Source organism: Moschus berezovskii, chromosome 20 (assembly GCF_049115385.1).
Source record: "Moschus berezovskii isolate FMDL1 chromosome 20, NW_MosBer_1.0, whole genome shotgun sequence".
Taxonomy (NCBI): Eukaryota; Metazoa; Chordata; class Mammalia; order Artiodactyla; family Moschidae; genus Moschus; species Moschus berezovskii.
Window position 1 is genome coordinate 53757552 of NC_142479.1, and position 16086 is coordinate 53773637.

The 16086-nt window shown below is 50.7% G+C and overlaps 1 protein-coding gene across 1 annotated transcript; it reads right to left on the reverse strand.

Moving 5' to 3' along the window:
* Window positions 1–5478: 5478 nt before the first annotated feature.
* KRT36 (keratin 36) lies at window positions 5479–9415 on the reverse strand. The gene is made up of 7 exons (XM_055397403.2): window positions 8957–9415; window positions 7982–8064; window positions 7562–7718; window positions 6851–7012; window positions 6624–6749; window positions 6235–6455; window positions 5479–5835 (listed from the first exon to the last, which is right to left on the reverse strand). Exons 1-7 carry the CDS (start codon window positions 9413–9415, stop codon window positions 5664–5666), a joined length of 1380 nt encoding a protein of 459 aa, XP_055253378.2. The 3' UTR covers window positions 5479–5663.
* Between the last annotated feature and the right edge of the window lie 6671 nt (window positions 9416–16086).

Sequence of the window (16086 nt, forward strand, 5' to 3'; positions counted from 1 at the left end):
TGTGCTGCCTGGAAGAGGTTCCTTTGCCCAGCCAGCCCTGTTATTAATGAGGCTAAAGGGACCAGCCATTGTTCACCAAACTCTCTTTGCTCAACCTCTCAACAGTCTCATGAGATGGCATCACCAATATCCCCCTTTAGCAGTTGAGTAAACCGAGGCTTGGAATGTTCCAGGAGCCGACCTGAGGTCCCACAGCTGGTGAGCAGCTGAGAACTAGCATTCGTACAGACATTCCAAGTGCATCTTTCCTTTAAGCCCCCACACACACCCTGCAACACAGGTGTGGGTAGTAGGATAATGACTTCCAGGGTGGGGGTTGCTTGCCAACATTAATACAGTCTACTTCCCAGGGAGACTGAAGCCCAAGCCTTCTGGCTCCAGACTGAGGCTCACCCCATTTCCACTGGGGACCCAGCCCCAGCCTGACCTTCCCCCTAGAGCCCACCCCTTACCCCAGCCCCGCAGTGCCTCCCGGCTCTGATCACCCAAGGCAGTGACCAGTGGTTGACCCACTAGCCCTCCATTCACTTGTTGTTCAGTCACTAAGTCATGTCTGACTCTTTGTGACCCCATGGACTGCAGCACGCCAGGCTTCCCTGTCCTTCACTATCTCCTGGAGCTTGCTCAGACTCATGTCCATTGCGTCACTAATGACATCCGGCCATCTGACCCTCTATTGCCCCATTTTCCTCTTGCCCTCACTCTTTCTCAGCATCAGGGTCTTTTCCAGCTCTTTGCATCAAGTGGCCAAAGTATTGGAGCTTCAGTTTCAGAATCAGAATCGGTCCTTCCAATGAATATCCAGGGTTGATACCCTTTAGGAATGACTGGTTTAATCTCCTTGCTGTCTAAGGGATTCTCAAGAGTCATCTCCAGTACCACTTTCAGCTCTCAGCCTTCTTTATGGTCTGACTCTCACATTGGTACATGGCTACTGGAAAACCATAGCTTTAACTATGCAGACATTTGTCAGCAAAGTGATGTCTCTACTTTTTAATACACTGTCTAGGTTTGTCATTGCTTTTCTTCCAAGGGGCAAGCGTCTTTTAATTTTAAGGCTTCAGTCACTGTCCGAAGTGATTTGGGAAGCCCAAGAAAATAAAATCTGTCACTGTTTCCACTTTCGTTGATATCTTCTAATTGTTTCTTGTTCCAACCCTCTCTGCCTAGGGAGACTGGAAGCACTTGGAGAGGCCAAGGCTGACCTCGGACTTCTCATGAAACCTCCATAGTGTCAAGCACTGGGCTTCTAGATGTTTCATAGCAAATGGATGGATGGGTGCTTTCCGTTTCGTGAATTGTGCTAAATAAGGAAGCAAAGAAAGGATTTTTAATTTGCGAGGAAGGGAACACAGAAAGGGAAAGAAAGAAGAAGAGAAAAAGTGAGTAGAGAACAGGGATTGAAAGATACTTCCAGAGTCAGCCTTACTATCCCTACCCTGACAGATGGGGAAACCGAGGCTCAGGATGGCGAGAGATCAAGCATTCCTGTGGAGGTGCAGCACCTGCCCAGAGTGACCAACCCTTCAGCAAAGAGCAAAGTGTTCTCTCGGCCAAAAGCCAGAGGGAGGCAGGCCCATAAGCCAACCCAGTGCCAAAGGTGTGGCTAAGAATTCTTGATCGGTATTTTTAGATAATTTTATAAAACATATCAGTAATATTTATATAAGGAAAAGTGTTTTTATACTGTTCACCCAGCAACCCCCTTCTCTTCCATCTCGTGATGCGATGCCTTGAGTGGCAATATTTTTGTTTTGTTTTGATTTGATTGGAGTATAATCGCTTTACTATGTTAATTTCTGCCATACAGCAAAGTGAATCAGCCACACATACACATATATCCCCTTTTCCTTGGCTTTCTTTCCCATTTGGTGGTTTGAAGCCTAAGTCGTATCCAACTTCTGCGACCCCATGGACCGTAGCCTGCCAGGCGCCTCTGTCTATTGGATTCTCCAGGCAGGAGTGCTGGAGTGGGTTATTTCCTTCTCCATCAGTTCTCATTAGTTACCTATTATACACACAGTGGTGTGTATACGGCAGTCCCAGTCTCCCAGTCCATCCTATCTCCCCTTCCTCCTTTGACAGCCATATGCTTGTCCTCTACATCCATGATTTTATTTCTGCTTTGCAGATAAGTTCATCTGCACTGCTTTTCTAGATTTCGCATATATGCATGAATATGCGATATTTGTATTTCTTTTTCTGACTTACTTTATTCTGTGTGACTGTCTCTAGGTCCATCTACATCTTTGCAAATGGCCCAATTTCATTCCTTTTGTGGCTGAGTAATATCCCATTGTGTATATGTACCACATCTTTATTCATTCCGCCATCAACGTACATTTAGGTTGCTTCCATGTCCTGGCTGTGGAAATAGTGTGGAAACGAACGTTGGCATGCATGTATTTTTTGAGCAGCAATATTTTTAAAGCTATGAAATTATTTTGATCTATTTCCATTTTTCTTAGCATTCTTTTTAATACAACAAAATAATTGCTTAGAACCTCATTAGCAAGAGCTAATGATTCTTCAGCAAGTATCCTAATAACTTTCTCTGCAGGACTTTAGCACCCTGCTCAGTTGGAATCCATGCTGTCCCCAGCACATACCACAAAGACACTTGGCCATGTCCTCAAATACCCTTTTCCCCTCCTTCCTGCTACTGCTGCCCATCCTTCAAGGTTCCTTATCAATTCTGAATCTCTTCTAAAGCCTTCCCTGGACTCCCCAGCTCTTAATGATCTCCCTGATCCTACGAACCTGAAAACCAGCCCCTCACCCACACCTACCATCTCTGAAGCTGTGTGGCAGTGCATGGGTGGTATCTTCACTGCGGGAACATCAGTAACTAGCAATCAGTGCCCATTAACCACTGTTTGGTCCAGCTGCTTCCCCCACCCCAGCTTGCCTGACATAAACCCCCTGTAGTAGCATCTTCCAAGCACGGGGTGCTCAGTACTTATCTGTCAATAGATTAATTGATCTGAGTACATGTGAATGAGAAAGCCAGCCAGCACAGCCAGAAAGTGCAAAGAAGATCAGACGCCTTGAAATGAAGTTTTATGTTTACTCTGGGGAAATTTGATCAAATGTAAGACTTTCTATCATCTCTCTGTTGATGGAAAACACTTGAGAAGTGATTCTGAGTCCACCACTTGCTGTGTGAATACCTACTCCAAGCAGCATTGAACTTTAGTGTGAACGGCTGGAGAGGTACACTGGACTCAGTAATGGGCGTGCATGTGAGGTTGAGAGCAGGGTTTCCTTAACCAACACAGATGTTTTTATCAAACCTACGTAAGTAAAGCACCCCTGACATGCAGGCCATCTGGATGCGTGTGATGAGGCTGTGAAAATATTCTACAAACTGTAGAGTTTGCATAAACAGGACACACACTGTGTGGTTCAAGGAGTTGACAACATGATTATTCATCAGGTCACAAGCCTGCACAGTCTGCCTACCACTTCCACGCAGGAGCCAGGCAGCTGGAGCTATGGCAAGAACGGAGATTCAGCCCACTCCCGACTCCTAGCTATTTCTATGGAGCAGCACACAAGGGTGTGGTGTACTCTCTGAGTGTGCCCGGCTACCCAGCTCTCACCATCACCGGAGCCCTGGGCAGAGCAGGGGTCTGAAGCTGAGCCTATTGGGTTCACTGTCCAGCTCTGAGGATGCTGCTGGCCGGCGGTGTTGGCCCCACCGGTATCCCACCGTGTGACCAAGCAAAGAGCCTGAGCCCACACCACAGGGTTTCCCAGCCCCCATGCAGCCTGGGGACTCTTCATTTAATACCGGCACTTGGAGCTACCACTTCCCAGGTGCTGTGCACACACTGGAGTCTCCCACATCCTTTTCAAAGATGAGGGACCACAGAGGTCACATGACATGGCTAGGGCTCACGACCAGGCTCAGTGCCAGCTGCTCCAGTTCACCTGAGAATGTCTTCACCCAAAGTCCAGGAGATATTTGAAGCACCTGTGGCTTGTCCAGCAGGTCAAAGATGGATGTTTAGCAACTAATACCTGGTGACGTGGGCTTCCCTGGTGGCTCAGACAGTAAAGAATCTGCCTGTGAGGGAAACCTGGGTTTGATCCTGGGTTGGGAAGATCCCCGGGAGGAGGACGTGGCAACCCACTCCAGTATTCTTACCTGGAGCATCCCCATGGACAGAGGAGATTGGTGGGCTACAGTCCGTGGGGTCACAAAGAGTCAGACACAACTAAGAGAATAAGCACACCTAGTGACATAGAGCAGGACCAGTTTTTTCCCATGGATCCTGGGTTCAAGTAAGAGCCCAAAGGTAGAGAAGAGAGGGAAGGGGGTCAGGTGGGGGGTGAGGAAGGGAGGAGAAAGAGAACCGGTGGGCTGGGAGGAGCACCTGATTAGAGTCAGACTAGCTCAGCGATGGCCTGGTCCCTGCCACTCACTGCTGGGTGACCTGGGGCAAGTCACTGCCTTCTCTGGGCTTATAGTCTCAAAGGAAGAAGGAGCCACAGGGACAAAGAAGGCATGGGGCTCTCAGACTGCTCCAGGTTTTACTTTTCTGATCAGAGGGGCATCCAGAGTCTGGCACTATTTGACCTGATGCCCATACGAGCAGGGTTCAGCCAGTGGAATCCAGGCCACTTTGAACTCTGCTCCACAGTGAAGTCTGGCTGTCCTCTCCCCTGATCTCTGTCTTACTGCCCCCCTTCCCCACTTCACTTTAGCCCTGTGTCCAGTGTTAGGGACTTGGATTCTCCCAGCCCTCTCACCTGCATCTCCCAGCTCTCCCGACTCCCCTCTGTCACTGGCTGACCCAGGCTGTCTGCTTGAAGTTTGCCTCTCTGGGTGGCACCCCCTCTCCTAGACTATCCCCAGTGTCAGGCCTGAAGGTAGCCAGCAGGGTGACAGCAGGAGCTGGACAAAGGAGGGTAAACTGAAGGGAAGAGAGAACGACCAGACTGGGCAGGGCTAGTGAGGACAGCTGGGTGCCTTGGCCTCTTCTGGGGTCACCTCAGGTGGTCCCCATGGGCAGGTCCAAGCCTGTAGGTTACGGCCAGCAGCCATCCAGACTGGGTCAGTGTCTGTTCTCAGGGACCAAGCCCCCAGGTATCCCTGTTATGAAATGTTTTGAATCACCCTGTCACTTCCTACCACTCAGAGCCAGAAGAGACAGACCCAAAACCAAAATCCACACTTTTGCAACAAGCCTTGATCAAACACCCCACTAACTAACCACATGGGCTTCCCTGGTAGCTCAGACGGTAAAACATCTGCCTACAGTGCGGGAGACCCAGGTTCGATCCCTGAGTCGGGAAGATCCCCTGGAGAAGGTAATGGCAACCCACTCCAGTATTCATGCCTGGAAAACCCCATGGGCAGAGGAGCCTGGTGGGCTACGGTCCATGGGGTCGTAAAGAGTCGGACATGACTGAGCGACACAGAGAATAGACAGAGGTGAGATTTCTATGCCAAGAGAACACACTTTATTGGGTAAATTTCCAGGGAAGCTTAGTTATACATAGCGTAAAAGCAATCAAAGCCAGAAACACAATCTAAGAAGTTTTTTGGTAGAAAAATCTGCTGAGCGGGGAGTCCCTCTAGGGAAGGAGAGGTGGGGGTCATTTATAGCTGGGACCCACAGGGGTATCCTCCTTCCTGTGGGCCAGGGCCTGCCCAGTTACAGCGGCTGCACATGCTCCCTGGAAGAAATGATCTTCCCATCTCTGATCTCCTCCGTGATGGTGCGGATCTGGGTGCTGAGCTGGGAGGCCGGGGCACAGGGACCGCTTGAGATGTAAGGAACTCTAACAGCAGGCTTGCATTCCGTGGCACAAGGATGGGCAGGCAGCCTGAAGAAATAAGATCATGTCAGGGTGTGTTTGGCATTGGCTGCTGAACTGACTGGCATGTCAAACATACATGAGGGTCAAGTGAGATGGGTGGGCGACCACGACAAATGGCTCAGACGGTGCCTCTCTGAAATCCCTTGAGGGCTGCATAGACAAAGATCAGAAACTCCCAGCCAAAAACAATGGATGGAGAAGTATGGTGAGTGGGGCCAGCTTGTCCACCTGCAAATGCTTAAAGCCCAGGCCTGGAAGGAATGTCTCTCTAGAGGCTGTGATCAAGCTCCCACTTCATCTGCACGATAACCACTTCAGGACTGATGCCCTCACCACGGTACTCAGCGTTTGATCCAGGTGAGCCTTTTCCCTAAGCCTGGACCCCCAGGACCCACAGCCACTCACTTGCAGTCTTCTCCCTCAAGCAGGCGGCGGTAGGTGGCGATCTCCGACTCCAGCCGGGCCTTGACATCCAGCAGCACCTGGTACTCCTGGTTCTGCCGCTCCAGGTCACAGCGGATCTCGGCCAGCTGAGCCTCCACATTGCCAATCAGGCCCTGCATCTGGGCCAGCTGGGAGCTGTAGCGGCCCTCAGTCTCTGCCAGGGTGGATTCTAGGGAATTCCGCTGCAAAGGGAAAGAGGAAGCACTGCCCATGGGAGGGAATCGCCCCCCAAAGACCCACAGCCCTGGGTTTCTCCATACCACTCATGATCACCACCCGTGATAACCGAGGCTGGTGGATCGGGGCACCTGCCACGAGCACGGCCACCCCCTCAGGCAGGGGCCACTCACCATGCTGTGCTGAGCCTGCAGCTCGATCTCCAGGGCATTGACGCTGCGTCTCAGCTCAATGATCTCTGTTTGGCAGCACTGCAGCTGCTCTGAACTGGACACCACCTGCTGGTTCAGCTCCTCGGTCTGAAAAGCGTGAGAGGACCCAGAGAATGGTCAGAGCAAGTGAAGCCGCTGCCAAGGGTGACCCCACCCCACAAGCTTGCCCAGGGCTGGGCCGGCCCCACCTGGGTGTTGAACCAGGCCTCCACATCTCTGCGATTATTCTCCACTAAGGTCTCATACTGGCACCTCATCTCGTCCAGGATCTTGTTGAGGTCCACCGGGGGAGCAGCATCCACCTCCACATTCAGCCGGTCCCCAAGCTGACATCGGAGTGTGTTGACTTCCTGCAGAGAGCAGGCAAGATGACATAAGGTTGTGACAAGGATATTGGATGCAAGTTTGACTGACCTGGGTAAAAACCCTCCTCCTTCAGTTGTCAGCTGTGTGACGTTAAACAGGATGCTTAACTTCTCTGGGCTTCAGCCTCCTCATGCACCCTGACCTGCCTCCTTGGAGAATTTGGAAGATGATGCAAATACCAGGTAAGTAGAATCATTATCAGGCACTACCCTCCAAATGGAAATTTAGTATCATGCCCAGGAGTGTGGGAGCTACGTGACCTTAGACAAGTGACTAACCTTTCTGTGCCTCAGTTTCCCCATCTATAAAATGGAGCTTGTAATAGTATTTACCTCCTGCAATTATTGTGAGGATGACATGAAACAAGGATGAAACACAAAGGGCTTTGTAGAGTTCTTGGCACAAGGTGGGCCATCAGTATATGCCATCTGGGGTTACTGGGGAGGTGGCTGTCACCGTTGTTACACCCAAGGGTCAGCAGTGGCTCCCTGCTGGGTGGGAATCATCAGGAGGGTATGTGGGACCAGCCTCACCTCCTCATGGTTCTTCTTGAGACACATCAGCTCCTCTTTCAGAGACTCCACCTGCATCTCCAGGTCAGCCTTGCACAGGGTCAGCTCGTCCAGGATCCGGCGCAGGCCATTGGTGTCGGCCTCCACCAGCTGCCGCATGCCCAGCTCCGTCTCATACCTGCGTGCACAGAGCCCTGCTGAGTCTGCGGCAAGGCAGCCACTCACAGGCAGGGCCCGCCACCTTGTCGTCCAGCTGCAGCGGCTGATTTGGGGTCAGCATCACTGTGGTTCTCTCCCTTGACCCAGAAAGGATCTAGAACTGATGCCACACTTCCCACTTACAGCTGTATCTGGCCTCACTCTCACTTTACCAGCTCTCAGAGGCTGAGGACAGAGGCAAGGGAGCAGCACAGAACTACCTTCCCAGATCAGGCCACTCACTTGGTCCGGAAGTCGTCGGCAGCCAGCTTGGCATTGTCAATTTGCAGAACCAGCCTGGTGTTGTCAGCCTTGGTCAGCAGGATCTGGGGAACCAGGGCCATCCTGTGAGCTTGGGAAGGCCCAGCAGTGTGGGGGCAGGTGGGAGGGGACAGCCCAGCTTTCAGAGGCCATACTTCTAAGTACCTTTGGCATTTCCAGCCCTGAGCTCTGAGCCTAGATATAGAGGGAGCGTCAGTCCTGGAAAGTCATTAGAAAAGACCCTGGTGCTGGGAAAGATTGAGGACAGAAGGAGAAGGGGACGACAGAGGATGAGATGGTTGGATATGGTTGGATGGCATCACCAACTCAATGGACATGAGTTTGAGCAAACTCCAGGAGATAGTGAAGGCCAGGGAATCCTGGTGTGCTACAGTCCATGGGGTTACAAAGAGTTGGACATGACTTAATGAATGACCAGCAACAACAGTCCCAGAAGGGGCATCACAGTGGCCATCAGCCCTGACACCTGCAGCCCCAAAGGCACAGTGGGTCACACCAAGGTTAGCAGAGAGAACCAGGCCAGCCTGGATTCAGATTCCACATCCAACACTGACAGGTTATGGGATCTTGAGAAAGTGGCCGAACCTCCGTAAAATTCAACCTCCTCATCTGTTAGATGGAACCAATAATGTCCATCTCTCCAAGATGAGGAATACACAAACAAAAGGAAGGGAAGGCATTAGGTGTAGAGCTTGTGTCCAGTCAGGGCGTGGTGTGTGTGATTGCCTTTCCAATAGCTGAGACTGGCTGGAAAGGAAGGGGATTTACAAGCAGAGAGAGGTCTGGGTCCCCCAAGAAACCAAACCCCTAGAGAGAAAAGCTGGCCCTAAAGGAGAGAGAATCCTCTGAGAGCTACAGCCTCATCTGTAGTGGGATGAGACAGACCCCTCCCAGGGTTTGAGCGGCTGGGCTGGAGTGGTGCCAGGCCCCAGTTACCTTCTGCTGGAGCTCCTCAACGGTCTTGAAGTAGGACTGGTAGTCGGGACAGATGTACGGGATCTGAGACTCGTACCACTCCCGGATGCGGCTCTCCAGCTCTGCATTCTCCCTCTCCAACTGCCGCACCTTCTCCAGGTAGTTAGCCAGGCGATCATTCAGGAACTGCATGGTCTCCTTCTCATTGCCATTGAAGGAGCCCTCGCAGAACCAGCCCCCAGCCCCGGCAAAGCCAGAGGAATGGAACCCAGAGGACAGGAAGGAACCAGGCAAGCAGCTCCCAAGGCTGGAGAGGCCCAGCCTGACGGAGGAGGCTGACCCCGAAACACCAGCAAGGCTGGGCACCCTGCAGGAGCCCACAGAGCGGACACAGGACACCCGAGAGATGCCGCTGGTTGTGCCGCAGTGGCCCCTGATGGACCCAGAGGAGAAGATTGGGGAGCAGAGCTGGGAGGCCATGATGCTAGCAGAGGAGGTTGCAGCTTAGCAAGGAGCTCAGGTTCTGGCTCTCATGGCCTCTCTGAGGCATTTATATACACTGTCTGTGGGGTGTTGCCATCTTACACTTGGGAAAGCCCATTCCTATTCCAGGAGAATCTCATTAGAATGTGATTTTTGCTACCCATCCAAAATCCCTTGCCTTGTAAAAATAAAAAATAATGTAGAATTTCATTTGCTAAGTCAGGACTCTCAGTTGTTGTCATTTCCTGGTAGAATATGAATTTTATTGCCTCTTCAAAGTCCTTGCACCAGAACCCATAAATTGGGAGTGGCCTCACAAATGACATTTGGTACCTGCCCTCTCTGCGAGCCTTTTCCAGGTGCCAAGGCTGCTCACTTGTCACTTCTGACCACTACCCCTACCCCTCATAGCTGCTCACCTCTGGGATGCTAAGAAGGGAGCAAAAGGAACTAAAATTCACGGAACACCTATCATGTGCCAGGCTTATAGTTATTTCATGGACACCTCACAACAGTCCTGGGAGATGGCCAGTATCATCTCCGTTTTACCAGTGTGGAAACGGAGGCTCAGAATGGTTGAAGGAAAGAAAGGAAGAAAACGGGAAAGAGAAAGCTTGCTTGAGATGAACAGGTAGTGAGAACAGAGGATCTGAAACCAGGGCTCTGGGATCCCAAATCCCACACTCTTGTCCCATTGCTTCTCCAACACAACCAACGTCAAGTGCAGGCACCCAGAATTTGGGGACAGAAGACCTAGGTTCAAACTCCAGCTCTGCTGTTGATCTGTCCTGTGATGCTGAGCACATCGCTCCATCCTGGTGGACATTCCATCCTCAGTGTCCTCATGGGCCTGCTTCATGTAGATCCAAGGAGGATGGAAACCAGGGCAGAAGTAATGTGATTTGAAACACCTCAGGTGCTGTAGAAATGTTGGCTGGGCTAAGAGGATAGTCTTTGATGATGGTTTGTGGCTGTGGCTGGCAAAGTGTTGTGACTGTGAGCCCTCAGATGGAGCTGCTTTGGATGGCAATTTCCTTTGTGACCCCTAGTTCCCTGAACCTAAGAGGGTAGAATAATCAGGACCCTGGGCAGTCCCCTCTCCCCAACCCCACCCCCACCCCTGCCCTCAGTTCAGTTCGGTCACTTAGTCATGTCCAGCTCTGCAACCCCATGGACTGCAGCAAGCCAGAATTCCTTACCTCAACTCCTGGAGCTTGCTCAGACTCATGTCCATAGAGTCAGTGTTGCCATCCAACCATCTCATCCTCTGCTGTCCCCTTCTCCTCCTGCCTTCAATCTTGCCCACCATCAGGGTCTTCTCAAAAATAAGTTACTCTTTGCATCAGATGGCCACAGTATTGGAGTTTCAACTTCAACATCAGTCCTTCCAAGGAATATTCAGGACTGATTTCCTTTAGGATTGACTGGTTGGATCTCCTTGCAGTCCAAGGGACTCTCAAGAGACTTCTCCAACACCACAGTTCAAAAGTATCAACTCTTTGGCACTCAGCTTTCTTTATGGTCCAACTCTCACATCCATACATGACTACTGGAAAAACCATAGCTTTGACTAGACAGGCCTTGGTTGGCAAAGTAATGTCTCTGGTTTTTAATATGCTGTCTAGATTGTTCATAGCTTTTCTTCCAAAGAGCAAGCGTCTTTTACTTTCATGGCTCCGATCACCGTCTGTAGTGATTTTGGAGCCCCCAAAAATAAAGTCGCTTACTGGTTCCATTGTTTTCCCATCAATTTGCCATGCAGGGATGGGACCGGATGCCATGATCTTAGTTTTCTGAATTTTGAGTTTTAAGCCTTGCTGGTACCTAAACAGCGTACAGAAACGGTCCATGCAGACCCTTCAGACAGAGAAGGAATAAGAGGATCAGATGAGACACTACAGAGAGTTAAGCAACCCAAGACGAGAGCCTGGGGATTAAGGAACAAAGGCAAACTCAGTCTTCCACCCTCAACATGGGTTTTCCCAAGGCTTGAGCAACCTGTTCACTCTTTGTCCACACAGACACACACGGCAAGGCTGGCATTTATAGAAGCATTTATGTGCATCTGAAGTTGTAATTTACCAACCTCTTAAAACACTTTATAAGCTTCTCTCTGAAATTACTCAGGAGGGTTGGCTGTGGTGCACATTCTTGCCTGGTCCAGTGGATACCCAGATGGGATGCCCGAGAGTCACCTGATGGGTTCCCGGGAGTACACTTGCTGTGCGGCCCCTCTTGGGAGAGACAGCAGGGGCAGCAGGCCTCCAGAGCTCGACTGCCCAGCAATGGTGCCTTCGGGCTGCCCACCTTCCCTTCAGGGCCCGAGATGGGGCTGTCTCAGGGTTTCCCAAGCTCAGCACTGTCGACGTCATAGACTACATAATTCCTAGTGTGGGGGCCTCCTGTGCACCAATCAGTGTTAGCAGCATCCCTGGGCAGATGCCGGTAGCAACCCCTCCCCCAGTCGTGACATTCGGAAACTCTCCCGACACTGCCCAATGTCTCCTGATGTAAAAGCTGCTCCCAGTGGACACCCACTGGCCTATTAGGACAGGGACTGAGGCTGTGACCAGACCTCCTGTCAGCCCCTCTTTTGTCTTCTAGGACGACGAATGCAGAATCTGGCTGTCACCATAGGGCCCATTCAGACAGGTCCTTGATGCACGCATGACCCAACTCACCTCGTTTGTGACACAGCATGCTTGTCCAGAAGGCAGCTGCTCCCCTGCCCCGACATCTTGTCTCTGACCAGGGTCTCTGTCTGCTGGACATCTGAAGTTAATGTTCTCATGTGCTTTTTTTTAATCCTTCTACTGTGCAATCCATATCTGAAGCTGATTCTAGGTTTTTCTCAGGACAACTGAATGAGCAGGTTTCTGCTGTTCTGGCTGTGTCCCCATCCAGGGGGCCACTGTGGGCCAGAGTCCAGGCAGGTGTCTCCAGGGCTGCGAGGGTTGGCAGGGACCTCTCCTGGAGTGGTTGACAAGCTGCCCAGAGAAAGTCTTTTGGAAGCCCTTGGTCCCCTGCCTTTCTCCATGGTGTAGGCAGCAAGGACACCTCTCAGAAGGAAGTGTGGAAGGGGTCTCATGGGAGGAACTCCTCTGCTTTCTTTCACCTCAGAATTCTGGACCATCACGGGATGGATTGAGGCCTCACTGGAAAAAACCTTCTTCCTACATCAGAGGAGAGAACCTGGGACTCACAGGTCTGTTCATCTCCCGAAGCCACCTCAGCTCACCCCTTCCCATGGTGGCCCAGCCCTGGAGAAAACCCAGCTGCACAATGTTAAGTACATTGGGGGTGCCGAGGCACCAGGTGTTACTTCAAAATAAGGTTCTATTCTGAGACTATCCTTTCCAACCTGAATCAATACTACACTGGCTAATTAAATAGAATGAAATAATGCCATTTGCAGCAGCATGGATGGACCTAGAGATTGTCATCCTGAGTGAAGTAAGTCAGAGAAGGAGAAAGTATAGCACCCCCTATATGTGGAATCTAAAACTAAATGATACAAATGAACTTACTTACAAAACAGAAACAGACTCACAGACTTAGAGAACGAACTTAGGGTTGCTGGGGGTGGAAAAGGATAGTTAGGGAGTTTGGGATGGACATGTACACACTGCTATGTTTAAAATGGATAACGGACAAGGACCTCCTGTATAGCACGTGGAACTCTGCTCAACGTTATGTGGCAACCTGGATGGGAGGGGAGTTTAGGGGAGAATGGATACATGTGTATGTATGGCTGAGTCCCTTTGCTGTTCCCCTGAAACTATCACAACATTATTAATCATTTATACTCCAATTCAAACTAAAAAAAGTTTTCTACAGATTTACTGGGCTGAGTGTCAGGGAGCCTGGACTCCAGATTGAGCTCTGCCGCAAACTCTCCGGGCTCCAGGGCCCCAGTCTGAACAGGAAGAGCCTGGACAATGTGAACTCAAGACCCTTCCATCTCAGACAGCGTGGCATTGAGGAGTGTTTCCTATGGAGCCAGCCAAGAGTCATCTGGACATGCCTGTGGCTCATTCACCAGCCACTGTCCCCTGTCTGTCACTGACCACAGAACAAAGACAAGTCACAGAGGTTCAGCCCATGACACAACTGGGTCTTCTCTTCATTGCAAGCCTGCATGAACCTCAGTCTCACTTTGCCTCCAGGTCTTCTCTATGGCTGTGAACATAAATGATGCCATCTTGGGCCCGTACAGATCCTCCTGTCTTCTGCTGCCCCTACCCAGGACTGTAGTGGACACTAAATCACTTCTCTGTGGTCAAGGACTTTGTAGCTAATAGCTACCTTTTAATAATCATTTGAACCTGGTGACCTCAATGATGAAAACCTATTCCCAGCGTCCATAAGACGTTACCCATTCATAAATCTTGACTTAGGCATGCCCGTCCTGTCTCTGAGCACCTCCCACCATACCCTAAGTAAACTATAAAATTGTCCAATGGCCCCTCAGTGGTATGGAATATAGCTGCAGATGCTTCCAGACAGCTGTCAGCCCCACGCTGTGAGTAAGTTACCCTGTTATACACTGATCCATTGATTATATGGAGCTGCCTGCCTCGTTTTTTGGTCTCAAGATGCCTTTTCAGTATGGTAGGAACTTTTCCTTCCTGCCATCCTTCACCACCCTGAAACATCTGCAAGCCAGGAGAGCACAATGGCGTGGTTTCCTCCCAGCCTCCCTTCATAGACAGAGGCAACACAAACCCATCTCCCAAGATGGTAGCCAGAAGGGCCATTCAGAGGTGCCGTGTCACCAGGACGTTTGTCAGGCATCCCAGCATGTCCAGGCTGAAATGACATTGCTGGCTAATGAAGCCAACTGAGACTTGGCTTTGCCGAAGAAGGGAGTCAGGCTGGATAGCAGAAGCCCTGGGCCTGGGCTCAGCCAGACCATGGTTCAAGCTCCTTAATTCCTTTGAGCCTCCATTTTCCTAAAAGGTGAATGAAGCTCATAATGCTATATTCACAGAATTGTGATAACTAATTTGAAACATGCTTGATAAACAGGAATTCACTTCACAGATTTTAAGAGATCAAAACTCTTCTTGTATCCCATGTGGTCTGAGCCTCAGATGAACGCTATTTCCAGGGCACAAACCACTCACCCTGGTTTCATAGAATACTGAATCAGAGGCCTAGCCCAGCTGTGCAAGGAAAGACAGCCACCTAAAGAGGTTAGGGCTGGGGAAATTCTCTGGAGGTCCAGTGGTTAGGACTCCACGCTTCCACTGCAAGGGGCAGGATTTCAATCCCTGGTGAGGGAACTGCGGATGCCCCACAGTGCATCCAAAAAAAAACAAAACAAAACAAAAGAGAGAGCGAGATTGTGGCTGGGACTGTGTCCAGAGCTACAGGAGCCCTATTCTGTGTCCAGGATTCTCTGGCCTCTGACCTCTACTCTACATGCTGTATTTAGTTGCCCAGTCATGTCTAACTCTTTGTGACCCCATGGACTATATGTAGCCCACCAGGCTTCTCTGTCCATGGGGATTCTCCAGGCAAGAATGCTGGAGTGGGTTACCATGCCCTCCTCCTGGGATCTTCCCAACCCAGGGATCGAACCCAGGTCTCCCTCATTGCAGGTGGATTCTTTACTGTCTGAGCCACCAGGGAAGCTCAAGAACACTGGAGTGGGTAGCCTGTCCCTTCTCCAGGGGATCTCCCCAACCCAGGGACTCAAACCAGGGTCTCCTGCATTGCAGGCAGATTCTTTACCAGCTGAGCTACCAGGGAACCTCTACTCTAGAAACTCCTAAAAGCCCCCTGACCCACAACTGCAGGCACAAATGCCAGCTTGGGGGTTACAGAGCTGACAGGATGCTCCCTGACCACCATGACCCTAGTTTTGGGGGGCAAGGGGAAGAGGGAAGATGCTGTTGTGGGAACAAAAAACACCTCCACTTTCCCCAAGCCCACCTTGGACGGCTCCAAGTTCAAAATCAGTGGTTGAGTTGTGGCTCCTTCTTTAGTGAGAAGAGATCTTCACCCTCAAATGAGCCTCCATTTGAAAGCTAAGATTCTCTGTGGGCAGAGACCCAAGAAATCAAGCCTGAGTCTCCTCTACCCAGCTCTGACCTGTCCCTTTGACAGAGAAGGCACCACCTGTCACAATGTGCCCCAGGAACCCTACTCCTCTGAGCTGGTGTCAGAAGTGCCAGGGCCCGCAATGCTCCAGTGGCAATGGCAGAAGCAGAACAGTGGACCACGTGGACAGCCAGCTCACTTGGCAGCAAGGGGGAATGAGACCATTCAAAAAGCCCAATGACTGTCTTTCTTAGAGTGTCCTGGTGGCCTAGGCTTCATCTTCCTGGTTTTATCCTGCTCCCTATCCCATCTTTGGCATCCACACACTCAAGTCCTACAAATTTCCCACCATAAGAGGCATCTAAAAAGGCTGATCCAGTCCGTGTGTTCACCTCTTTAGACTCCTACCCAGAACCCACCCAGAAACAGGGATACCCCCACTGATCTCACCCCTCTCAACACAAGTGCTTTTTCCTTGGAACAAAGAATTTGTTCCAGTGACCAAGTACTCAGGATTCCCGGCTCCTCCCTGAAAAGCAAAGTGACTATATATTCTGTGTCAAGTAACCACATCAAAAGCTCCTGCCAAATCTGCTGCCAGCTGATGTTAGATTCTAGTACAG

Coding starts and splice junctions, on each gene's coding strand:
- KRT36 (XM_055397403.2), bottom strand. CDS start 9,415: ATGGCCTCCCAGCTCTGCTCCCCAATCTTCTCCTCTGGGTCCATCAGG. Junction 6,750..6,850: donor AGGCCTGGTTCAACACCCAG/GTGGGGCCGGCC, acceptor CACGCTTTTCAG/ACCGAGGAGCTGAACCAGCA. Junction 5,836..6,234: donor CTTGAGGGAGAAGACTGCAA/GTGAGTGGCTGT, acceptor TTATTTCTTCAG/GCTGCCTGCCCATCCTTGTG.